This window comes from Cebidichthys violaceus, unplaced genomic scaffold (assembly GCF_023349555.1).
Source record: "Cebidichthys violaceus isolate CVI_PGR_0920_01 unplaced genomic scaffold, fCebVio1.0.p SCAF_12, whole genome shotgun sequence".
Classification (NCBI taxonomy): domain Eukaryota; kingdom Metazoa; phylum Chordata; class Actinopteri; order Perciformes; family Stichaeidae; genus Cebidichthys; species Cebidichthys violaceus.
Genome location: NW_027176285.1, coordinates 14,006,499 through 14,032,902, shown reverse-complemented (window position 1 = coordinate 14,032,902; position 26,404 = coordinate 14,006,499). Strand labels below are relative to the sequence as shown.

The 26,404-nt window shown below is 45.5% G+C and overlaps 1 protein-coding gene across 3 annotated transcripts; it reads left to right on the top strand.

Moving 5' to 3' along the window:
* Positions 1–288: 288 nt before the first annotated feature.
* LOC137869284 (electrogenic sodium bicarbonate cotransporter 1-like) lies at positions 289–26,404 on the top strand. 3 transcript variants are annotated; one of them, XM_068706591.1, is made up of 26 exons: positions 289–625; positions 4,372–4,445; positions 5,313–5,489; positions 10,273–10,405; positions 11,440–11,600; positions 11,721–11,888; positions 12,813–12,889; positions 13,706–13,863; positions 13,972–14,059; positions 15,036–15,190; positions 15,707–15,829; positions 16,268–16,442; positions 18,387–18,520; positions 19,505–19,767; positions 20,211–20,263; positions 20,384–20,569; positions 21,340–21,453; positions 22,139–22,300; positions 23,102–23,280; positions 23,642–23,714; positions 24,478–24,546; positions 25,141–25,314; positions 25,413–25,577; positions 25,714–25,807; positions 26,118–26,192; positions 26,313–26,404. In XM_068706591.1, exons 1-25 carry the CDS (start codon positions 609–611, stop codon positions 26,156–26,158), a joined length of 3,213 nt encoding a protein of 1,070 aa, XP_068562692.1. In that variant the 5' UTR covers positions 289–608; the 3' UTR covers positions 26,159–26,192; positions 26,313–26,404. The 3 variants fall into 3 exon arrangements, with proteins under 3 accessions (XP_068562692.1, XP_068562690.1, XP_068562691.1); XM_068706589.1 differs by having other exon boundaries at positions 26,115–26,192; XM_068706590.1 differs by having other exon boundaries at positions 26,115–26,188; positions 26,313–26,403.

Below are 26,404 nucleotides of genomic sequence, written 5' to 3'. Positions count from 1 at the left end.
ATATTAAATTATAAACAAGCTTCTGATTGTAAAGTGTAATCTTTGTAGAAGTGATTCCGTGAAATCCTCCATTCCAAAAAAAAGTGCTTAAAACTTCAATGTTGTGATTATTGAATGAATCTGGTGACGTATAATGCGCCTCCAGTAGATATAAAGTAATAATAGAGCCATTGTGAATGTTCGGTGCGCGACGCAGAGTAACTTTCTGCCCCCCCCCCCCTCCCCCGGTGGCGTCACGGCAGGAGGAGGGATGCCACTTTAAATATGGAAACAGACACGCTGCGCTCACAGAGTGTCTCCGCACGCTTTTCCAGAACCAGCGAGACAACAACACGAGCCTCTCTCTCTCTTTAAGATGACACCTGGACACATGAACAAGTCCCGCGCGACATGAGGAGCGTTTGTTACAAGTTTAACTCGATTTGTAGAGTCGGAGAAATCATTCCAGCGAGATAGCTCCGCGCTCCTCGACTTCTTTCTTACTTTTTTTGTTTGTTTTTGGTTTGTATCCACGTGAAAAGTGCGACGTCTAGAGTAGGTGAAGATTCTCCAACGCTGCCTCCAAGAACGCCCGGGCTGATCAGCTTTAAAAGGCGAAGTGTGCCACCATGAGTTCCGACAAGAAGTAAGTGTTTGCTCTTTGTTACGTTACAGTGCTGGGAACGTTTACCTTTTCCAGTCCATAGGCGTTGTTCAGCGCATTTCCTGGCCAGGTGTGAAAGTGTAGTTTTAGGTATCAGGTGAGTATGATTCACCAGCTAATAAGTCCCAGAGTCATTTGGCGACCCTGTGCGTAAATCGTTCAGTGGCTCATCTGGGTTGAGTTAGCCACAGCTGCCTTAGCTCTAGTAAAACGTCAATATGCTGTCGATTGTGCAACTTGAGTTTTTTCTTTTTCTTCAATGAGACTAGTTACACCCCTTGGTTGGATAAGCCACTGTTCCCGCACCGCTGCGGCTGTGAACCGGTTGGCCTAATCTATTCTTCCAAGAACCTTGTCGCTCTCAATTAGAGAGACGCGGGGAGCGCAGGCCAAGTGGCGGAGAGTTGTCTCCGGTGCAACTTTTGTGATTAAAGCTGTGTGTGTGTGTGTGTGTGTGTGTGTGTGTGTGTGTGTGTGTGTGTGTGTGTGTGTGTGTGTGTGTGTGTGTGTGTGTGTGTGTGTGTGTGTGTGTGTGCGCGCGCGCGCGCCTCTCTCATAACATGTGGTCTATGAGCTGACACCCCTCAGAAATCGGCTTTCGGCGCGGGGCCAGCGTGTGTGCGTCCACGTTGCGCAATGACGCAACAAATCGTGACGGTTATATTTGCCAGACGCACCTGTCTGCAGGAACCTTTTTATATTCTGACATGATTCTGCAATGTGAGCGAGACTAAATGAGTAGCACGAAGTGAAACAGCGTGTGTGTGTGTGTGTGTGTGTGTGTGTGTGTGTGTGTGTGTGTGTGTGTGTGTGTGTGTGTGTGTGTGTGTGTGTGTGTGTGCGCGCAGACACTGTGGCCATCACAAGAGGATTCCTCATTGTTCTGCGTCAGATTGTGAAATCTTTTGCAATGGAAGAAATGTTCTCTTTACTTTGTTCCGTCCGTTTGTTTTCGTGACTCTTCCTCCCGCAGCAGTGAATGCTCTTTTGTGCTCCGCTGAGTGATGCTCTGTGTCCAAATGAAGGGACGTCCATTTCCTCGTCCCTTCTAGTGTTGCTCACAGGACATTCCAAAAGTCCAGACAGACCTGAGACAGCAGGGAGTGGACGACACTTCCACGATCACCTGAGCACAGGTGTGTCCTATAAAGTGTGACTCTAGTTTCTAGTGAATCTATAAACTACCGCCACATCCTTTATTGACATTCCATAAAAGTTCACTCATCGCAGCTTCTCCGATGTGGAGATTTCTTTTAATAAATGTTGCACAGTTCTGGTTCGTTGGCCGGACAGAACAAGACTAAAGACCTCAAGGAATCACTTTGGACTCTTGGGAAGCTAGACATAGATGCTCAGGAAAATTGTTATTAGTTGCAGCCCTGAAATAAGAAATCAGTCAGTGATCGCTCACTTATTCGCCATGACAACAGTGAGCGCTTTCCTCAAGTGCGCTGGCTTGCGCTGGGGCCACCCACCCTGCAGGTGAACCTGGCCACGGTGGGATTGGGTGCGTCACTCTGTAAAGAGATGGGGGATGATCCCTGATCCCGAGCAGCTGATCCCCCGGCTCCTCACGCACCGACGGGTTTATCCAGCCCGCATGAGGTCACAGAGAACGGGAGCGAAGTGAGAAGTCGCGAGATCAGTGCAGCCGGTTGCCCCGACCCTCAGCTTTTGATAATTTATTTATTTGTTAAGCAGGCAGAGGAAGTCACGGCAGGAAATGAAAAAGAAGATTTCCTGTTTACGACGTGAATGAGGTGACTCGGGCTCTTTTATCTGCGTTGTGTTATTTCATACACAAACACACAAAGTTTTGATATTAAGTCATTTAGACTTAAGTTCCCGACCATCACCTCCTTCTTTCTCCTCCATTTCGTTCCACTTAACACACCCGGTGTGTTGGCTTCCGCTCTCAATTTGAAAACAGTAATCTTCTCCTGCATCCTGTGTGTCTGCGCGCCGCCTGTGGCATGTTTCTCATCATCAGGGTCTCCCTGTCTGAGGCCTCGGCGTGGAGGAGTGATTAACGTGGCTCCGTGGGCTAAAGCTCGCAGTAAACCTGCAACATGAGCTTCCTTTGTTGCTCTCCTGTGTGGCCAACGGTTTTCACTGTGTTACATGACCCCTCCTCCGTGCACACACACACATGCACACACACATGCACACACACGCACACCGCAGCCGCCGACTACCTGTTGCAAATGCTGCAGGGCCGAGCTGTGTTCCTGGAAAGATCCCGTGTATGTAAAGTGTTTAGCTCCAGCCGTTTGTTTTTATACTTATGAATGTGTCTCATCTCCGTTTACTGATCACATTCTTAAATATAAGGCTGTATTAACATAACTGGTGTTGCATATTGTTCCTCCTACCCATAGCGCCGTTTATTCCAACCCAGATTGTTTTGGAGATTTATTGTAGAGACCATGTTGTGAGCAGTTTTTATGAATCGTTGAAAGAAAATAGTTCCTACATGAAGCTGCTCACAACAAGATCTGTGAATTGTCTTGAGTCACCAGGTCATTATTCCTGGAAAGAGACATTGCTGTTGAGTTTTTATATGAATTTTGTATTCATTTGTTGTCCTTTTTGAGCACCACAAGCTGACATAGAAGGCAGACATCTCCTACATGTAAACAACTTGACCTTTTCCTTTTTTTGGGGTACAAACGGAGGCTGCAGAGGCCAATCACTACTAGCACAGCTTGTAAACTTGGCGGCGAGTCCGGCCGCCCCTCCTCTTCATCACTCGTTTGATCTCGGGAGCCGGTGGCTCAACATTACGTCTGCTACCAGCGTTGCGCTTGTATCTCTCTCTTGAACAGATACCATATCCCCAGGGGAAATCCAGAAGAGCTCGCGGTGCACTCCGAGGAACACGTTGCATCCTTCCTGACTTTGTTTATTTAGCGGCTTATGTACACTGCTCCCATCCTCTCCATTTTGTTGAATTATATCATCCCAGATGGGGACTTCTCAGTGGAAGCTGTTCACGTGTTTATTGACATGCTTGATGCGCATCTGAAATTACATTTGTTGTTGTTTAACAAAACCGTTTTCATAAAGCGGTTGGTCAGATTAGCCACAGCGGATGAGTTCCTAATTTGCCACTGACACGCTTATGGAGTCCCTGAACGGTTTGAAGGAATGGATGAGCCCTCAATGCAGACTTCTAGCACAATCATAAATGGCCTCCTTTTTGTTTTTACTTTATTGTAGTCGTGTATCCTGAGGTTTGGGTTTTGCTTAAACCACCTTTAGTTACCTTGAAGAGTCCACACGGTGCCCAACTGGAGGAGCCACATTCCTTCCAACCTTCCAGGAAGGTTTACAATTTGATGATCAAAGAAAATTCAAAGTCACGTAGCCTAAGATGACGTCGTCCCGCGTGCGCTGTAAGGTCCGGTGTGACTGTCATTATGCGGCACAGTCTTACTGTGATAAAAGAGGGGGAAAATGTGCAGATCCTCATGTTGTGGGCAGCGCTGTGGGCGAATGGGAAGGCGACATTTTGGTCACATGTGATTACAACAGCATCACGAAAGCTGCATAAACGGTTCTTAAAATGAATATAAATATCTGGTTATCATTGTCTTTAAGTGCATTTCAGTGCTTCAATGATGGTGAAGATCGACTATAATTGAGGCAGGATGTTTTGCGTGCGTCTACATGCCGTCCTGTGTGGCGATCCATACTGAATAACCTTTCTTTTGTTTGCCTTTTTGTAGAGTGGAGGACGAGGCCGTCTTGGACAGAGGAGCTTCCTTTGTCAAACACGTCTGCGACGAAGGGGAAGTGGAAGGTAAGATCAGTGATGAATATCTGTAGCTGTCAGACAGGTCATCCGTGTCTTTCCACACATACTGTATACAGAACTGTGCAGGTGAAAGCCATACTTGTCCCTGTTGTACCAGCACATGAACATGACATTTAAGATGAGAAAAACCTCCACTTTTAGCTTGATGTTCCTGAACAGGAAGATGTTTCTTCAAGTGCTCTGATCCCGCCCGGTGCTGGCCGTCTGCTGAAGCCACATTGAGAATTTACGAGACGCCCACGGGCTTTTACTGAGACGTTCACTTAAGGGTGCACACAAAGAGAACATCGTCATAGTTTTTTTTTTTTTTTTTTTTGGCATTATGTCAAGCTGTTTTTGTGTGGGTGTAGTTGCAAGATCCTGTCGCTTCCTCTGCATGGGAATGTGGCGGAAGTGCGTTGTTTGGAAGTGCACCTCAGGTGGTCTTTTGGCTTCTGCGAGGAAGCGAGAGCGACCACGTGACGGCGGGGGAAAGACATCATTCAAAACGCTGCGAGACCCGTCTTTATGGAATGCATGGTTGACTGTCAGTTAATCTGTGAGAGTTGTCTCTTTCCCTCTCTGGATGTTTCTCTGATTACTTCCTGGAGGCCTACAGTCATCATTTCCTGTATGAGCTGCTGTGTAGGAAGTAGTTGGCATTTATTTGGTTCCACAGTTTTGACTATCTCTTCCTGATTGCGAAATGAGCAACAACCCTCAGCACAAGCGCCCTGAAAAAAAAAAAATCAAAAAATAAAGGGTCAAAGTAGCCTTGTGATAAGACAACATTTCACACCACTGTGATTTCCCTGTGATTGTGAGTGTAATCTGACCTGCGTTCCCTCTCTATTGTGTTGTTGTTGGCGGCAGGTCACCACACTGTGTACATTGGCGTGCACGTCCCCAAGAGCTACCACCGGAGGAGACGCCACAGACGCAAGTCCAGCCACAAGGAGAAGCGGGAACGAGCCGAGCACGGCGCGGAGGGATACAAGTCGGACGGCGACTACGCAGACGAATCGGCCGCAAACATCCTCAAACCTCTCAGTGAGTTGTGATCAAAAGCGGCCCAGTGTGCAGATTGTAAGACGCATATTTTAGTCATGGTTACAACCCTCTTGAGATTGTTGGCTGAGGTCCAGCGGAACAAAAGAACAGAACGGAGCAGATCGCAGCCAGGTTAAAGGAGAATTAGTAGAGCGCGGGGCTGGGAACGCGTCGGGTGCTAATCTGAAAATGACACTGGGTTGGCTTAAAGTGTGTAAAGTAAATACAACAGGGGTATTATCCGTCACCTTGATGATTACCACTGTACTTTGTGGGATTTGCAAGCAGGGATACTCGGAAGATAACAAATCAGCTCGATGAGGAACAAAGAAGTAGAAGGAAGAAAAAAGAAATTCCAATGTTGCACAAGCTTGATTTCAACAACAAGTGATCCTGATACAACCACAGGAATAGGTGGAACAAGTAAGGATCGCATTGTCAAATAGCGGTGAACTGAAGTGGTGAAGCGGGATCTCCCAAAGGCATTAAATGAATGCAAAATGGACATTTATTTTTGTTGTCAGTCTCAGGAGTCTTCCTCCTGCTGTAGGAAAACACACCAGATGTCTCTCCTTGTATAGAAGCTTAGGATGCGTCCATTAATCCCGAGATCGCTTTCTAGAACAGGAGGAGTTATAATATCGAAAGGGTCTTTTAGATACAGGTCAGTTTTAACCCGTATGTCTCCGGAAGAAGGAGACTTTTTGTTTCAGAGGTGGGAAAGCAGTAAATGAGCCATTTAATTGTACGGGGATCTCTGTGCCGCCACACAAACCTTATGGGTGGGTAATTAAATAAGTCGGCAACATTACAATCAGGTTAAAAGCCTTTTGCAAGACGTACAATTATCACAATGCTGGAATTTGCCTGCAAATGGCCCAGCCTGGAAACTGGCATTGTGGGAGAGTGTTTGCTCTCTGCTTTACTGCTGGTGGAGGTAACCATTAAGGTCTCTAGATGTGTTTTTGAGATGGAGGGGGGGGAAAAAGGCAGGGATTTGCCTCCCAACTCTTCGGGGCATGTGCGGACAACGACCACATACCTGAACGAAGGTATACAAATGCGAGTTTGAGCTGGTAATTACAACGATAAAGGCCTGTCATGAGAACTCACTTTGTTGGACTTAACATGTAAGTACACCCTTTTTAAAAAAAAATAAATAAATGAGAAATCAACTTTTAATTCTTAAGTGAGTTCAAACATTGGATTTTGAATGTTAAAAAAAAAAAAAAAAAGAAGCTTTAAATATCTTAAATAAATAAAACATACGTAAATAAAATGGACTCTCTGGCTTGTACAAACATGATTGAGATCATGTCCATATATTGTATGATAAATCCATATATATATATATATATATATATATATATATATATATATATATATATATATATATATATATATATATATATATATATAATATTGTGACAGACCTCATCTGAAATGGATAAAGCTTGATCAAGTTAAATCTGGTAAAGTGGCAACACAACCACAGCAGCTGCTTCACACGTGGCGTTCAAAGACACCATAAAGAAGCTTTAGCTTTTCTAGCAACTTGTGCAGACAAGCTGCGGTTATGCAACAGGCTCTCTCTGTGGAAGCACTCAAGAGAATCCCTACGGTGGGGTTTTTTTTTTTTTTTTTTTGCAGCAGCAGCAGCAACACCCTTTTCAGCACAAGTGTACACAAGTACACAGAAAAGCATATAAAAAATATAGTTTTTGGGGCGAACCGAGGACAGTGGTGGAGCGGAAGAGACGCAGAGAAAGAATCTCTTGGCTGCAGCAGTTGTGTGAGGGAAAACAACCTTTGAGGAGAACTGGTTGCTTCTCAATGTATTTGAGTGATGAGACTGTTCATTCGTCATCAGGGCTTTCATGAGGAATCTACACCTGTTGTTGTTTCTTTTCTACACAGCAGCTGTTACTGTCTGGTGATTGTTCACTCAGCATTTATTCAGTTGCACGTAGGTCTGTTGTTTTTCTTCTTCTTCTTCTTCTTCTCACAAACAGGATGCTGAGGCCTCAGCATGGAACAGATTAGCATCAGCCACACAAGAAGAACACCCCCCCCCCCCCCCCCCCCCCCCCCCCTTCTCATTTCATCCTCAGCACCCTTTTGAATGCGCTCTCGATCACGCCCGTTCACAGGCTCACTTCGCACAGCAGGCGAGCGCTTGAGTAATCCTCTCACGGCGCCAGCAGCTCTGACGCTGTAATCCTCCGTCGTTGCACCTCGTGCTCAGGTGCAAACCGGCCTGTGTGCTTAGTCACCCGGAGGAGCCGTGATACGACAAGAGTGTTGCTCACATTAATCTCAGCCTACATGTCGTAGCCCTGTCTGATTACTCAGACAGGGAGTCTGAATGGTGCTTTTTCACCAATTACAGCCTTTTTTCAATTATTACAGACCAGTAGGCAATTAGTGTTTTTTTTGGATAACCACTTCACAGCTTAAGTGTTACGAGTGTCTTTAAAACTCAGACCAGTGGTAAGAATCTTGTGCTGACGTGAATGTCGGCAGCAGTCAACGTCACAGATCTGGTTTGTTCCTTGAAGACCATTTCCAAAATCTATGTGGTCTTAAATGAATGGCCGCAATTTACCCTGTAGCATTTTTTTTATTTTTTTTATTTGTGTTTGGTTGAAACATGGCAGCTTTCATTATAAATGCGACAGGTGTTGATGGTTCATCCATAGAATCAGACTGGCAGGCGCGGGTTTTTGAACTGAGCCGAGATTCACTATAAGTGCCCCCCCCCCCCTTCACACACACAGACAGACAGACAGACAGACAGACAGACAGACAGACAGACAGACAGACAGACTCTGGCTTCTTTCTCATCCAACTGTATCTCTGCAGAAGATCTGAAGTGTAAACAGTCTTGTATGGTTGAGTGAGAGGACAGACTCTGCTGCATGATGAGGCTAGAGCCACCGTTTGCGATAAATATTGTTTCTCCTGTAGAGCAGAAATCCACTCCAGTGACAAAAATTTACATATTAGATGTTTGCCATTTATTGCTAACTTGCCTTCATCCTTCCACTGTCCCTGTGAACTCTTCTGCTTCCAGCACACACTGGAGCACGTAGCTACAGGCGTAGCGGTGAGGGCGTCTCAGAGATGATGGCGTTCAACACGTACACACTGCTAGACAGTGCATACGGAGCCCTCCGCTTGTTGGATTTTTTTTTTTTTTTTTTTGTTTTGCCCTCCATCTAAATCCCCATAATCCTGTTGACTCTGGCAAAAGCCCGTGGAGCTGTCCACTTTAAAAGTTGTGTGTAACCGCAACAAAGGCTTGGTTTTCATTGATAACACCGGTTGCGAGACTTAAGAGGTGAGCGGTGTTGTGTACACCGTGTGGCGTCGCTAAGTGTCGCGTCAAAGGTCCGCCGCTGTAAGTCGGCCAGGTGGCAGAAAAAGGCCATGTGGACGACTGAAAGATGCGTTGGTCTGTCGGTGCATGACGTCGGTGTGCTTCACACAATAATGCCGATGTTCAAGATGAGGAGACGCCGTTTCCAAAGACCTTGATCTTGACCTTCGTGTAGCTTAACGTTGGACTTCCTCGCTACAGTGCAGGAGTTTCCAACTGTACTATTTTTAAAAACAACCATCCTAAGTTAAGCTTGGTGAGGCTGTGCGAGGATTAAAAGGTTACAGGCGCTGTTACGTTGTCGAGGTATCCGCCTGTGGTCCGACCAGTAGCTGGAGAGAAAGCTGCATGAAATAGCCTCTTGTGATTTTACCACTTCTACTTTTTGTTTCATCACTTTACACAACTTTCAAGAAGAACAAGACACAGTTCTTCTGAAAATACACAAGCCTTTTATATACAGGATACACAACATCAGGGATCTCCTCATTGTTGCATAATTGAGACTTTACAGCTATCGCTTTGTGTCGAGAACGTCTGACGGGGAGGATAGGCATTTACTGCAAATGACAAATCCATCAAGTCAGGTTTTGTTTTGACACATATCTTAGCGCGCCTTCTCAGAAGGAAGTAAAAGGGAAAGTTCTTCGTAATGTGGGCGTGTTGTCAAGCATTTCCTCTCTGCTTAAATATCTGTGCTTTTTTATTTGTCATGCTCTATAGAGGCAGTTTTTTAAATATTTCTTTCTTAACTTAGAATAATGTGGCCAGAAACAGACATGCATGACCAGATTCATGCACTTCCTTTTTTAAAACTTTACATCCCTGTTTGCTCAAAACACGCCTTCTCCTTTTTTATTTACAGACTAATGACTCATATTCACTATTTGATTAAATGATCTATTTATTTATATTTCAGCATGACATGGTTTCCATGGACCTCGGTTGATCATTGTTGAAGATATAATTCCTTGAGACTGTACAGTTCATTGCTGTTAGTCTGCCTGCGCTGTGCGAGTATTTGACTTCTTTTCAGAGGCCATTAAACTAAAGTGAACTGTAGCAGCGTGATGCCAGAATAAATCTTATCTGCTACATTTTTGCATGTGTTTGTCTTTTGTTTGATTCCGACAAATATGTTTCTGAGCAAATGGATCATCAGGGAGTGACTTCATGAGCAACTGTTTCAAGATGTTATCCATATTTGTATCTGACTGCATGGCACAGCCGCTTTGAAGGTGCTTAATACTTGCTACATCATTTTGAATCAAGCCTTGGCTCTAGCAAACACATTTTTAGAGGGGCTAGAATCTGTGGCGATAGTTTGGGTTTCTTGGACATCAAAAAAAAAAGTCAGAACAGACCCGTTTGTTGGTTCCTAACCTGCCTCCTTCCTTCCCGCAGTTTCTCCAGCCGAGAGGATCAGGTTCATCCTGGGAGAGGAGGACGATGGTCCCCCGCCGCCTCAGCTCTTCACCGAGCTGGACGAACTACTGTCCGTGGACGGGCAGGAGATGGAGTGGAAGGAGACGGCCAGGTGAGCCGAAATGTCTTCAACCCCCAACATTCACAGCCATGGGCAGCGTAGTCACAAATGTCCTGCTTCACAATCGCTTATGAATAATCGTGTTTTTGTGCGTGTAGGGAAGTAGGCCGAACTCCGGTGAACTTCCAGTCTGCTGTTATCTGAATGAGATCTGTAGTACCTGCCCCTATGAGACCAGGAAAAGGCAGAAACTCCCACATGGCCAGAACAAGGCGTAATGTTTCAGTTGGCTCTGGAGCTCGTGACATTTTGGCATCGAAAAGTGGATACTGTTAATTTGTTCCCTATTCTAATGCTTTAACATAGTCCTGTGAAGTCGCAGGTGTTCTCTTTTTACCCAGTAATGCTGCAGAAAGGCTCACAAGAAGGGCAAAAGCCCCAATCTTGCCATATTTCTGGGAAGGGAAAGCAGGGGTTGCACGAAGGGGAAGATAAATGAAGTCCTTGGGCTCGACGGCTCCTCTCCCAGTAAGACGGCTGGTTTAAAGCGTGTGGACCAAAGCCAGAGGGGACACTCTATCCCCAGAGGAAACCCCATCCTCAGGCCTCAGGAGAATGGCTCTTTTGTAGCGCTGACATGTGAGGCGTCATTATTAAAAAGAATCCTTATCCTTAGTCCTACCTTCGAGGCTAAGCTCATTTAAAAACGTCTGTCGCCGTCCCAGCTTGCCATGTATTTCCTCAAGTCTAGTGATTTATTTTGTCTTCCTACGCCGTGCTGCGTCTCCTATTCTTGTGTGACCAATTCAAAACACCGTGGGGTTGTTTAGTAAAGAAAAGAGAGCCCTTCTTGTCTCGTATTCGTTTGTCACCCGTACTACTTCATAAACTTATAAAGTCGCACTTTTTTTATTTATTTATGATGTGCAGTGACCTTTACTTTCAGTTTGTGTATTATGGCTTGTATTGGTTGTGCTAAAAGGAACAGCTGGCGAGGTCGAACACAGTGCAGTGCAAGTCCACTACTGTGAATACACCTCAACATGTCTGTGTCTCTCTCCCGTCCCCCGTCCCCCACTCTTCAGATGGATCAAGTTTGAGGAGAAGGTGGAGAAGGGCGGAGAGCGCTGGAGTAAGCCCCATGTGGCCACGCTGTCCTTGCACAGCTTGATGGAGCTCAAAACGTGCATCGAGAAGGGCACCATCATGCTGGACCTGGAGGCCTCCACGCTGCCGCAGGTTGTCGGTAAGTGAGGGGTGTGTGTGTGTGTGTGTGTGTGTGTGTGTGTGTGTGTGTGTGTGTGTGTGTGTGTGTGTGTGTGTGCGTGTGTCCTAATGTTGTTCCTCAACATGTCCACTCCCACAGAGCTGATCACCGAGGCGGGTCAGTTGAAGGCGGATCTGAAGGAGAAGGTCACGTACACGCTGCTGCGCAAGCATCGCCACCAGACCAAGAAGTCCAACCTGCGCTCCCTTGCTGACATCGGCAAGAGTGTTTCCAGTGCAAGTAGGCTGTTTAACCACCAGGAGAATGGTAATGCACCCGCTGCCCTGTTGTCTTATCCCTCTTAACCCAATCAATTCCACTTTTATTCTCTTTCTGATGTGACATCCTACACTAACTGCTGTTGCAGATATTTCTTTTCCTAATCTTTTCCTTCTTGTCTTTTCTCTGCCTTTCCTTCCCAACCTTGTTTTCCTTGTCTTTTTTTTCCCCCCTCTTTGGGACTGTGCTGTCTCCGACTTCCTGCTTCTGGGGTAATGTAGCACGCAACTCCGTTGAGCACCCTGTGCCTTGTTTAAACCCCCAACGCCCAGAGGACCCATGTGAGGTCACGAGGAGCTCCAGCATGGGATACCTCTGTAAGTGAGGTCACGGCGCTCGCGCTGAAAGCAACACGTAGAACTAGAGATTCCCAGCTGAGCTCTCCTTCAGTGCATGAAGCCGGATGTGTGTGTATTCAGCAAATCGGCGCAGAGACACACGGAGATAGAATAGCTCCACTCATTAACTCACAATCCACTTAACTAAATATTTATTTGGCAAGGAAAAAGCTAAAATGCCTGCCGACTCTGTTCTCTGACGTCGCCAGTAAGTGGACCGTATCACACGGAGTTCCAAAGTTTACATTCTCGCTGTTTTGCCAATAGTTGCCTAAGCTCGTTTGCCGCCGATGCGCAGAAGCAGGCGGCTCTGCTCTCCCTGGAGCGCCTGAATGATTGACCATCTGGCATTAGTCCTAAAGCTTAAGCTTCGCCGCATTTAGCTAGGTCCTGACTTTTCTGGCTCTCTTCATGTACTTTCCCTGTGCCTTTTTTTTTCTTTTTTTTCTTTTCTGGGACTCGTCTTCCTCCTCTGCCAAAAATGTCTCCCGTGAAAAGCTGTGCAGCCTCACCCGGCCTCTTTTTTTTTTTTTTTTTTTTTAAATTGATCCCAAATGATCTCACCTCTCTGCAGGTAGTCCCACTACTGCCCACAGAAACCTCACCTCCAACAGCCTGAGTGACTTCTCTGACAAACCGGAGAAGGATCAGGTAATCCGTTTGTGTCTCCTTTTTTTTTTTTTTTTTGTATTGTTGCGCAGACATGTGCAACTATTATGCAACAATAATAGATGATACTTAAGGTCTCCATTCACAAAGCACAGCACTGTGTGTGTGTGTGTGTGTGTGTGTGTGTGTGTGTGTGTGTGTGTGTGTGTGTGTGAGAGAGCTTGTGAGCCTCACATTCTGATAGATAAGACCGCTCTGTGCAACAACAACAGCCCACTGTCTCCCCTCTTTGTGTCCTGTGAGTTTCTGTCGTCCACGCATGCAGTTTCTCTCACTGCCGTGACTCATGATGGAGTAATGACTTTTGGCTGTGTGGTCTGTAGATGTACCGCACATGGACAAAAGGCCCAGTTGAACTGTAACGGCTGGATTTACGCAGCATGTCCGCATTTGCCGCAACACCAAAGCTGCAGTTAATCATTTCCCTGCAACACAGAGTTTTTTTTTTTCTTTCATCCACAACTTGCGTGTGTATGTTCTTTGTGTACTTTGCAAGTCAGTTTTGTGCAACACTGTGTGTACAGTTTCCTACACTGTTCACCGGGTGGCATAAAGTCAAGCTGCCGCTCGGCACATAATTCTAGGAAAGGGCGGGCACCACCTGTCCCAGTGAAATCACAACGCCTGTCTTGTTGCAATCGCTTTTTAATCACCACAATTACTTAAAGCGCCACGTCCGTCTTTGATTGTACTGCGTGTGACAGATGGAGGGAGTGTGCGTGTGTCCCTACCTTGTCACGATACCCTCTTGTTCGCTGACTTTTTTTTTTTCTTCTTCCTGCTCTCCCTGTTGTCCAGCTGAAGAACAAGTTCATGAAAAAACTGCCCCGCGACGCAGAGGCGTCGAACGTCCTGATTGGAGAGGTAGACTTCCTGGAGACTCCCTTCGTGGCGTTTGTTCGTCTGCAGCAGGCCGTCATGCTGGGGTCTCTGACCGAGGTCCCCGTGCCCACAAGGTAGAGCACCCGGCAGCCGCGTCAGGCGCACATTTTATCGCCGCCATGAGCGAATAATCTTGACTTTTTGTCAAATGTGCCCTAACGCCCCATTGTCTTGTTGCTTAGGTTTCTCTTTGTCCTGCTGGGCCCCAAAGGTAAAGCCAAGTCCTACCATGAAATTGGAAGAGCCATTGCCACCCTGATGTCAGATGAGGTAATTTACTACGATGCAAATTTTGATATTTCTGTACTTGTACTGTTAACATTCACTCTCTTATACAAATTAAAAAAATTTGGTTAGATCAGAACCTGTGGGGAACGTCTCCACCAAATGTCATGACAATCCATCCAATAGTTTTCGACTCAAAACCCCAAATGTGCGCTGTCCCTACCAAATAAACCAATAAGTAATTAGAGGAAAAGTAGGATTACTCCTCCTACAGCACTTGCCAAATCTCTCCGCTCTCTGGGTTTTGCCGTGTTAATCATCACAGGCCACCCCTGTTGGCAGTGAACTACCTCTACCTTCATTGTTAAGCAGTGCGTTGACGTTGTGGCAGGCCAATTTGTTTTGGTTGTCTGCAGAATAAGCGCAATGCAACACGTAGAACACAGGCGTTTTCCAAAATTCGCTGAGCTCTGTCTGCTTCGTATCTCCCCCGACTTAACCCCTCCGCGTTGTCAGGAATGTCAGCAGACGACTCGTGACGTTCTGAACCCTGAGAGCACCTTGTCCGCCAATTCCCACAGGCCTCCTCTCTTCCCCGGCATATCTCGCATGTCGACGCGGCGGGATAGGAAGTGTTTTTTCCAGGATTTCCTCAGGTTAAACTTTACCCTCTCTCCCCCGTGGCGGCGGTGTCACAAGCTTATCAGAGGTTTGTGTTTTGGAGTCGTCGGCCCTGTGGTACCCTCTACCTCCTTGTCCAATGTGACCCCCGGGGTGCACACGGACTATGACTCATTCTTTCTACTGTGAAAGAGTTCGTAGTGGTTGTCAATGTTATATTTGCATTCCAATGACATGCTGCACTCTGTCCCAGTAATCATAAGCGAGTAGGCAGTGTTCTTCAGTGAGCCCTCGTAGTCGCACATTTTGTATTATTTGTTTGTGTAAATAATTTAATGACATTTTATGTTCATTGGATCGGCTGATCGCTGACAGGTTGGTTGTGTTTGGTCGCCGACAGGTGTTCCATGATATTGCCTATAAAGCGAAGGACAGGCAGGACCTGCTGGCCGGCATCGAGGAGTTCCTGGACGAGGTCATCGTCCTGCCCCCCGGGGAGTGGGACCCGAACATCAGGATCGAGCCACCCAAGTCTCTGCCCTCCTCAGACAAGAGGTCCGCTCTAATCCCCAAGACCTAATCCTGAATGAATGAAGCCCCCCTGCACATGAATCTATTACAAATCCATCTCATGCGTGATATGACAAAACTTTTACTTTGGTTACCAAGGTTATATGAAAAATAATTGCTGGAAGATGTGGAATGCAAGTGTAGAAGAGTCTGAAAGTCAGAGAATGGAGTTGTTTGTTTTCAGCAATATTTCCCTAATGTTTGCAAACATAACCTAAGCTAACATTAGCCACCATAAGCTACTTGTCCTACCAGACCAAGTACAGCTGTAGCAGCAAAACCCCGGAGTGTAGCAAGCTTTTTATTCATGAGAATGACATTCTACTCTCCAAAAGTTACATAATCTCATATCGGGTAATTGATGATTTACATATTAACGTAATACTCTAAACACTGGTGTTACACAGTATTTTTTTGTTTGTGTGAACAGAAAGACAGAATGCTTTTGAGTGTATTGAAGGTTTGCAGAATGTGACCGTTTTTCTGTTTTCTTTTGTAAAGGAAGAACATGTATGTCGGATTGGAGGCGCCTCAGATGAACGGCGACACTCCCCACGATGAGGGACACGGAGGAGGAGGAGGAGGGGGACACGAGGTCGGAGAGGAGCTTCAGCGCACTAGAAAGTAATTAGGATTCCACTCTGTCAAAATGAAATCAATGTGGATCGTTGAGTAAAGACGAGATCTTAATCGCAGTGGAACGTTGCCACGATTTTCATGCCACCAGGTCGCTGCGTGATCCCTGTATATGAGGGCAATGCCCTGATTATAATCTCGATGACATGTTGACAGCGAGGATATGCATCGTTAAGTAAAAGTCATAACTTGGAAATAATTTGCCCATGAGGAAATATCCCACACATGACTAAACAACAGTTCTAGTGTTTCACTATTGCATAACATTTGTTGTTTTTCCTTCATTTGGAACAGGTTTCCCTTTCTTTGTAAACTATGACTAAGATATTTCATGCACATGATGTGTAATTTACTGCCTATAAACCAAGTTATGCTATGAAACGGTGTTGCACCTACTGACTCGAGTGGCTCTCCCTCTTCTTTAAGGTTTTGTGGAGGTCTTGTCCTGGATATCAAGAGGAAGCTGCCATTTTTTGCCAGCGACTTCTGTGACGCACTGCATATCCAGTCTCTGTCTGCGATCTTGTTCATCTACCTGGGCACAGTCACCAATGCGATCACATTCGGAGGCCTACTTGGTGACGCTACGGAAAACATGCAGGTAAGGTTGTTGGTTGTTTTTGTCCGTACGGGTGAGGTTTGTGTCTGCAGAGATGTGGTGGTGCGCATGCAGAGGGAAGCTCCTCACTGCAGACAAAACAAGTCTCCTGTTCTCCTTGAACACGTTTAACTTGGTGCCTAAAAGATGAACTCTGACCTAGATAGAACCACTCCACTTTGGACTGACTCTTACCACAGTAGTTGACTGGATATGTCTAGGTGACACCTTTTTTATCTTTAAATTTTACTTTACAGTTGTCGACAAATGCAGGCGATATGGTTCTATATAAATGTCACATGGGGCATAACCTATAAAAAATGAATTAAGGGGTGTACTCCAGCAATTAGTATTCCCCTTTTTATAAAGTTGGGGCACTCGCAAAAGACGGGGTTTAAAAAGAAATGATAAAAATCAAAGCAGCAGGGGCTGAGATATAAGATGGAACTTTATTAATGCTTCTGTCAAAAAATTACAACAACATCAGAATAAAACACAATGGAGTAATACTTATAAATTGAATAAGAAGAAATACTCTTAACAAAAAAGGAAGATACATTTAGCAAAATAAGTAAACAAATATTGCACATTATATTGTATATAAAGTAATATTGCCCGGCTTTTATATCCTGACCTTTTGTCCCTAGTACAGGTCAAGCTCAAGCCTACATTTCCCATAATGCAGCTGGGTAGTGTCTGTCGTTAGACCTTCCCTGACGTCTAAATGTTGGATTTCTTTCAAAGCCCACACCCTCAGGTTGTTACACAAGCTTCCTTTTTTAAAGTTTTCTGCGTTAAGCACAAGTCAGGATGAACCCGGTGACTCAAAACTCAAATTGAAACGCCCCCCCGAGCCACAGAAGACATTATGTAACTGTTCATGTGTAAATATTAACACAAGGTACCGAGTTAAATTGAAGCGTGTCATTTCATCATTTCACATTCTGAGGTGAAGCCTCAGTAGTAGAAAATGGCTCAAAAGTTTCCTATGTACGCTTAAAGGTATGTGATTGAATCTGTTTTGGGATGACAGAGCTGTTCTGTGTTAAGTCTCACACACACACACACACACACACACACACACACACACACACACACACTGATGAACAACAAAAAAAAAAAACTTCAGTTGGTAAGCCATGCTAATTTGGAGCTCAAGGGCTCATACTGCATCCATCTGTTGTACCTGCTGTTGGCAGGCCTGCGTGTGGGAGAGTTGGATAATAGGCATGAACTGCTGCATCCATCGCGGCGCCCCTGATGGCTGAGCGCACATCGGGTTTGTCCCTGGCTCTGCCCGCGCTCGTGGCAAGGAGCTGCATTGCACCGGCCTCACGGATTTACCCGGGCTGTAAATATCCACAGATCCAGATTACTCAGCCGCTGTAGCCTTGTCATGCCCCCCCCCCCCCCCCTCTCAACCACCACCACCACCATGTCCTCAATCCCGTGTCACTCCCACTTCTCCACTCCGAGCACAGCAGAGGGAATCCCTGCCCTAACGTGACCCCTCTCAGCGCAGGTCCTCAGAAATGCGGCCAATTTGTCGATTACTCATCAATCTACCGCGTCGACGTAGCATGAGGCCAAGCAGCTGACTCGACTGGAATTAAACAGGCCCGTCCTGATGGGCCAGCCTTACAGATGCGTGGCGTGTGTGTGTGTGTGTGTGTACAGGGAAAACAAAGCTTCCAGCTGTGTAAGCAGAATTATGGTATTGATGTTTTGCATAAAAAAATATGCTAAATGTAAAAGAATGTGTCTGTTGAGCAATGTATTTTTCCACGATTTGTTAATGCGGAGCAATGCTCAGCGCCCTGGCTCATCTCTACTGTATATTTGCTTGGCCAAACCTGCTGCATTAGCTGTGTGTGTGAGTGTGTGTGTGTGTGTGTGAGTGTGTGTGTTTGAAGTCGGTATGTGCTTTTTTTTTTTCCATGTGTGCAGGGAGTGTTGGAAAGTTTCCTGGGGACGGCGCTGACGGGAACAGTGTTCTGTCTGCTGGCCGGTCAGCCCCTGACGATTCTCAGCAGCACAGGCCCGGTGCTCGTGTTTGAAAGACTCCTTTTCAGCTTCAGCAAGTGAGTAGCTGGCGATCATTGAAATGAAAGAATATCAGCGAAGGGTGAAATAGAGTTGGGTGAAATAGAGTTGGAGAAACAGCTGCAGTGTTCTGGCAGATATTTATAGTTTGTCGTCGATCCCCAAAGGACGGATGCTGTGTTGACAGAGACGTTATCCATGTTCCCCTTTTTTTTAATATGAAAAAATAAATGCAAATAGAATATTCGCATTTACAGTAGGATGGCAACTTTGCTTAATTGTTCTGACTGACTGGAACATTTCTGAGCTTACTGTAAATCTGTTGCCAGCTGATTGTGAAGTGTTTTTGCCTTCTACTTCCTGTCCTGAATAACACGCCCTTCTGTAAAAACAGATGTAGGAGAAAGTGTAATAAAGTGCATTCGACAAAAGGCATTGCCTCCTGGAATGGCAGTTTTTAGGGTGGGAAAACAGAAATTGTATTCTGTGACATTCTGAAATTAAGTATTTTCACAATACCTGATGGGTATTAATAAAGGTGGTTCCCCCCCCCCCCCCCCCCCCCCCCCCGACAGAGAGAGTCTTCTAGCATTACCAAACTCCACCCTGATTCTGTTCCATTATTAATAATTCACTCTCATTTCATTTTACACTGTGTGTGAAGAATGTTGCGGCCTCTGTGTCCCCCCCCAAATGTTTCCATGTCTCAAGTCAACGGTTGGTGAGTCAGTGGCAGCTGTTGGCCTGTGTACAGCTGTTGGATACGTAGAGCACAGGCGCATCGTTTCCATATAGAGAGAAGCCTGACAACTGTGGTCGCAAGTGTCAACGTTGTTTTATTTTGAAGGGCTCTAGAGCAAAACTAATATTCACAAACCTTTTTTTTTTTTTAAAAAACACTTAAAAGGACTTGAAAGTACGGTGAAATCTCGGAGGGATTACAACTGCTTGGAATTAAAATGTGAAGGTGTAGGGATACACTTGTACACAATTAACCACTCCACCAAATCTGTCCTCCTCAGAGACAACGAGCTGGACTACCTTGAGTTCCGGCTGTGGATCGGCCTGTGGTCGGCTATATTCTGCCTGGTGCTGGTCGCCACAGACGCCAGCTTCCTGGTGCAGTACTTCACGCGATTCACCGAGGAAGGCTTCTCCGCGCTCATCAGCTTCATCTTCATCTACGACGCGTTCAAGAAGATGATAAAGCTGTCCCACCACAACCTGATTCACTCGTATTACGATCCCAACCTCGTCACCCGCTACGACTGCAGCTGCACGCCCGGTACGTCTCTTAATTTGCCGCAACAAATTAAGAGAAGTTGCTGGAATGGCAGCGTTTTTTAAAGATGGGTTTCACTGGATCCAGTAACATAGGCTGTATCTGATGCCGCCACTCCAGCCGCCTAGAAACTCCTCACTGTTTGCCGCCGTCAGAATCTCGGTATCACCAGTGATACCAGAGGGTGAAAGCTGAAGAGTCGTATTTGGTCCCATTTGGCGGTGACGTTCCTCTCGTGTGTTAAACAAAGTTTGCAGCTCATTCCGCCGTGTTTACAGTGGAGATAACGCATGATCCTCGTGCGAGTCGGCCTCCAGATACCGCTGTTGACTTTCTCAACAGCCCTATCTGACGGGATTGTTTGGGAGAAAGATGTTGATACTAAGTGTGATATCGTATGTGATGGAAGTATTCTCACGTTGGTGATTATTGTTTCTCTTTGCTAGGCAACTCGTCTGAACTTTTTGATGTCGCCATGCTGTCAAACCGCACTGATCTGGTATGTTGTTTTCCTTGAAATTGTGACATTTAGCAGCATGCCTCGAGAATTAAAAAATGTTTTGCCGTTTCTCTCCGCGAACCGTTGCCTAAAGGAACCTCTTTGTCCTCGTCTCTCCAGTCAGTGAATGCCACCTGGGCGACCCTGACGAAGCAGCAGTGTCTGGAGTTCGAAGGGCAGCTGGACGGAGAGGCCTGTGGCTACGTGCCTGACATCACCCTGATGTCCCTCATCTTGTTCTTTGGGACCTACACCTGCTCCATGGCTCTGAAGAAGTTCAAGACGAGCCGCTTCTTCCCCACCACGGTGAGTGACGGCACCCGTCAGTGGATGTGTAGCAGCTTCTTTTTCCTTTTAGTTTCGGGCCCTGTGCCTAAATCTCAGTTTCGTCGAAGGAACTCGAGTGTCGGCGCGAGTCAATGTGGGAAGGTCAGATTTCACACTATTTATAGAGTTTGAGGCAAGGAAGGCATGAAAGCTCCAGCTCAGATCCGAAAATTATTGCTACTTAATTCAGATTTTATTCCAGTTTAATAGCGCCTGTCTGGTAAATAACCAAACTATATGACGATCAACTAGACCAAGAGTCAAGGTGCCATGTTAGTGGTGTGAAGCTGTACTTAAATGAAGACTTCACCCACAAAATGACCATTTCTGTCTGCGTTGCCCACCTTGGATTCTTTGAGAAGACTTAGTTTTTCTTGCATGCCTCCAAGGTGAACGAAGAATAAAAAAAAAACTGAGAAAAGTATTATTTAAAACACGAGGCATGCGAGAAAACATATTGACTTAACATGCATGTTAATTTGCATAATTATCCATTTCCATTTTTTTTCGGCTCAGGTTAGATTGGTTTCAAAAGGATTGGACACAAAAGCACACACTCAGCAAGTTAATGTTTATCTTTAACATACAGTGTTAGATGTTTATCTTTAAACATCTAACACTGTAGTTTAACAGGATGTAGGTCTTAGTCAGACAAAAACCATCACTTGAGGCGCTAGTTCATATGCTACAAGAAAGAAAGGGGGGGGAAAAAAAAAGTCACACTTGCTGTAAATGTTTCCTCTTTCTAGGTGAGGAAGCTCATCAGTGACTTTGCGATCATCCTGACCATCTTGCTCTTCTGCGGCGTGGACGCCTTTGTCGGAGTGAACACTCCGAAGCTCATTGTGCCAAGTGAATTCAAGGTACATGCTACACATGGAGGAAGTACTTAGTAATAGAAAAGCAACGTACATTCACATAAAAACAAAATAGCCATCATATCCTTTTGTGTTTGGAATAATAACTGAATTATTTTCAGCCATGTGCAGTTTCCTCTAATAACACAGATGATGAGCCACGTTTCTGCTCGAGAGCCTCTGAAAGCCTGTAAAGTCCCAGCATAGTGCTGTCTTTGTAGTTTGGCCCAGTAAGCGATACATGAAACTATAAGGCACATTCAGTCTCGGATATTGCAGAGCTCAGATGTTCCTCAGCTGGTGTTAAGACCACCCCGCCTTGACACGGAGGAAGGGAATGATGGGGTAGACGGGCGGGCAACTGAGTCAAGTAACAACATGATTATAGGTGATGTGAGAACACAGACGATCGTATTGGTTGCAAGTACAAAGCCAGCTTTGTTTAACCACAGAGTCTTGATTCACGGTTTTCTGTCACGCAACAATGCACCAGTCATCTCTTCACTCACTTCAGGGATAAGACTCTCTGAAAGTGTAATGGAGTAATCACCAGGAATTAGGTTTTTTGTCTTCTGTTCTATTGAAGATGATACTCATGTTTAGGCCCGTGTTGACTATGATGATACACTAGTCGGGTGTCTCTGTCACTTTTAACAATCCCGTTCTTCCTTTTTTTTTTTTTTCCGTCCAGCCCACGAGTCCAAAGAGAGGCTGGTTCATTCCTCCGTTTGGAGGGAACCCTTGGTGGGTGTACCTGGCAGCCACCCTCCCCGCTCTGCTGGTCACCATTCTGATATTTATGGACCAGCAGATCACTGCCGTGATTGTCAACAGGAAGGAGCACAAACTCAAGGTTGGTGCGCCACCTCAAAGTTTTGTTCAGTTTTGAAAAATTCTGGGATAAAAATGCACAAATTGATCAAGGGTAAAACTGTACAGAACACTCTTGAAAATAAAGGGTTGTAGCCAGGATGAGAAGGGTGTAATGAGGTAACACAGGTAACACCTGTGCTGATTTTAGACCCCTGACACTACTACTACCACGAGCCACTCCCACCCATCTCTCCCCTGCAGCTGAGCCCGAAGCACACCTCACTAACGCCATAGTGTAGAATGTAAACGCCTTCCTATTAAGCTCATTAAGAGTCCAAACGAACACATGAGGACATGACCTCAGTGTCCTTAGGGGTGGTGCAGAGGCTAGAAAGACGTGTTAAATTGGTGTAGATTATAAATTGGCGAGATTAGTGCCCTTAATTGTTACTGGAAATTAGGTTACAGTAACTATTGCATGCCTCATAATAACATGATTTCCCTGTTAACGTGTCTCCATCTGTTTTTTTTGGAGTAACATACAGTAATGTGCTTTCATTGTTTATTGCACTGCAGCAGCCTGTTTTTAAAGTGATCATATACCGAACTAATAAATGCTAATATGTATGCTGATAGATAACGGAGTGATTCCTTTAATATCAGAGTTCTAAGCAGACTGTATGGCATGCGGCCGATGATGAACGCTCATTAAGACCATAAGAGACTTGAGATTTGACTTGCAAAAAGTGACTTGTGAGGACCTCTGCTGTGCAAAGATTATGTCGATGTCTGGAGACTTGTTGCATGTTCTTCATCTGTGTACTTGGGTTCACCCTCTCAGAAAGGTGCGGGGTATCACTTGGATTTGTTCTGGGTGGCCGTCCTGATGATCATCTGCTCTTTCATGGGCCTGCCGTGGTACGTGGCCGCCACCGTCATCTCCATCGCCCACATCGACTCTCTGAAAATGGAGACCCAGACGTCAGCCCCCGGGGAGATGCCCAAATTCCTGGGTGTCAGGTGAGTAAACGCAGCTGCTGGAGACGGTGTCGAGCGCCGTTGAATAACTCTATTGTATTGTCGGCTTTCGACGGTGACGGGTACTTAATTTAATTTACTTTGGATTCCCAAGTGAAAATGCATATTAGCATATTTATGTATTCATAGTTTGAGACGTTCCTTGCACAAAGACAAAGTTTACAGTGTGTATGTGAATATAGATGCAGTAGTGACTTTGGATCTATGGATTAACTGTCATTATAGAAACACGGTGTGATCTGCTCTACTGTGTTCAGATCTACTGCCTTTTTATGCTTTCGTGCTTGCAAGGTTTACTGATTTTAATTGATTTGTTTTTCCCTTTCTTTTTCTTTTGGTCCAGAGAGCAAAGAGTCACCGGTATCTTTGTGTTCCTCCTGACGGGACTCTCTGTCTTTATGGCCCCTATCCTCAAGGTAGTGCTCCAACTTCTTAATTCTTCCATGAAAACAAGGATTACTGTCCGCCTCTTTCAGGACAAAGTCACTCTCAGCTTAATAATAATTTCAAGTCTTTTATTCCTCTCATTAGGGACTCCCTTTGTTGAAGTAATTTGATGTGAAATAAGCATGCTCATCCCGGCTTAAGCTCAGTTTGCAGCTGAATGCCTTCTCAAGTTTCCATTCCCACATGAAACTGCCGAACAAAACAAAAAAACCAAAGAGTGACGTTCCTGATTGTTGGGGCTGGTGCTCCCTCTTGTGGACATTGCGGATATTGTACTTATGATCCTGTGAATACATTTTTCCTTTTTCTAGTCATCTATTGTACTAAAGTGAATTTGGGAAAGATGCAAGACGTTTTAGTATAAATTGAGACATGTGCCGTTTCTAATGTCTTTTCATCCGTCTTGCTGAATCTACTTCTGGTTTGCTTGGCACATTTCTGCATTAGCTTACTGCTTTAAAGCTCTATGGGTAATACCGTGCAACTAGTTGCCAAACCTGCACTAATGGGCAGCTAAGTGCCTTGTCACACTACTAAAAATAGCCTAAGAAAAGCTGCTTGAGGGCTGTTTTCAAACCAAGCAAGGATGCTAACAATAAACACTCATGACCTGTCACATCTTTAGCATCTCTTTTAAACTTTTCATGTCTTTTTAGAATGGCTCTAGTTAGGTGAAATACAGTCACATATTCCATATTAATAACGTGTTTCTCTGTGCTCCGTGTTCTTCAGTTCATTCCCATGCCGGTGCTCTACGGCGTGTTCCTCTACATGGGCGTGGCGTCACTCAACGGTGTCCAGGTGAGTGAGTCTGACCTGCTAACCAGTGCTAGCCGCCAACCAGTGTTAGCCGCTACCCATTACGTTTCACTGGTTGAATGGGTGATTTGCATTTCTTAACAAACTGCAAGAACAGGCTCAACAAGCAGCCGGCTGGGAAGTATTTACTCAGTCAGCGTTCAGCTCCAGGGACAGCAAGCACGCCTCCATTTCTGAACCAAACCTACCTGAATGTAGGCTAACCAATCAAATGCAAGCAAAGCTAACGGTGGCTAGCTAGCAGCTGAGGCACAACATGTAAATATGCTTTAGCTAGCGTGTTTGTCCTCTGTTTGTATTGCGCTGTAATTACTGAATTTAAAATTGCAATGCTTTTTTTCGGGAAAAAGTAACTACATTGAAAAGCATTACTAACTTGTAACTTAACAAATGAGACGATACCCATTAAAGTCTGTCGAAGCGTTTCACTCACTCCGATGAAAGAGGTTAATGAGCTCACGTGAGACAGAAGATGCATCTTGCATATACTTCGCAAATATTAAAAAACGTCTGACTGCAGCTTGTCCATTCTCGTGACCTGACCGACCTGCTTGTGCGTTTTTTGCTTTGCGTCAGTTCATGGACCGGCTGCAGCTGCTCCTGATGCCCGCCAAGCACCAGCCGGACCTGATCTACCTGCGGCACGTCCCCCAGAGACGCATCCACCTCTTCACCTTCATCCAGGGCCTGTGCTTGGCCCTCCTCTGGGTGCTCAAGTCTACCGTGGCGGCCATCGTCTTCCCCGTCATGGTGAGGAACGGCTGCAATCGGCGACGCGTAGCCGAACGCGATTACACAGAGTTCGACCCGGGAGCGAGAGCCAATCGCGCTTTTTCCTCTGTCCGCAGATCCTGGCGTTGGTTGCCGTCCGTAAGGCGATGGACTACGTGTTCTCCCAGCACGACCTCAGCTACCTGGACGACGTCATCCCGGAGAAAGACAAGAAGAAGAAAGAGGACGAGAAGAAAAAGAAACCCAAGAAGAAGGGAAGCATAGACAGCGAAATCGAATTTGTAAGTCCTTTTTATATTATATTTAAATGTAGATACCAAAATCCGTTGTTGTCATGTGGTCGTCTAAAGTCTCCTGTAGTTCCTCACCTTTTTCAAAGTCCAGAAGTGTTAATGTTCTCCCTCCGTCCTCCCACAGTCTGACTACCCCTACAGTGAAAATGTACCCAGTATAAAAATCTCTATGGATATGATGGAGAAGGAGCCCATGTTGGGTGATAAATCTATGGATAGTGAGTACAAGCCAGGGACCGCTTTGCTTCTAAAGGCTTCTTGTGCAGATTTTGCCCTGTCAAACTACAGCCTTCTTGTATGCGCTGACAAATGTAATGCCTTAATAGATCAATATGCTTTTTATGACTATGCTGTAACGCCGCTCTAACCTGACAATTTGAACAGTTTTAAAAAAAGAATTCTATCACTAAATGCAGCTTTGCAGCAATTGCCTCCTTTTCCTTTTCTCATGTTTTCTGATGATCCATTTGACATTTCAGTGTTTGAGAAGTATATATTTTAAGTTGTTTTCTTTTCCCCCCCCAGGAGATCCATCCCAGACTCTCCTTAACCCGCATTCGTCGTGCTGAGCACTACTTTGAGTCTCCCACTGTGGCCGAGTGAGTGAGTACAGGCTGGCGTTTCGCTTCCCATACTTTCTGTGAAGGCAAAGTGCTGACGTAATTAATTCTGTTCTCATACAGCGCACACTATTATATTACTCTCTATGTCTTCCTCTTCCAGCCTTGAAAGAGGTTCATACGCGAAAGGTTCGCCTCAGATTCGAATAGGCAGGGACTCTGAAGAAAACGCTTTCTTCTGGAGGAAAGGCTCCG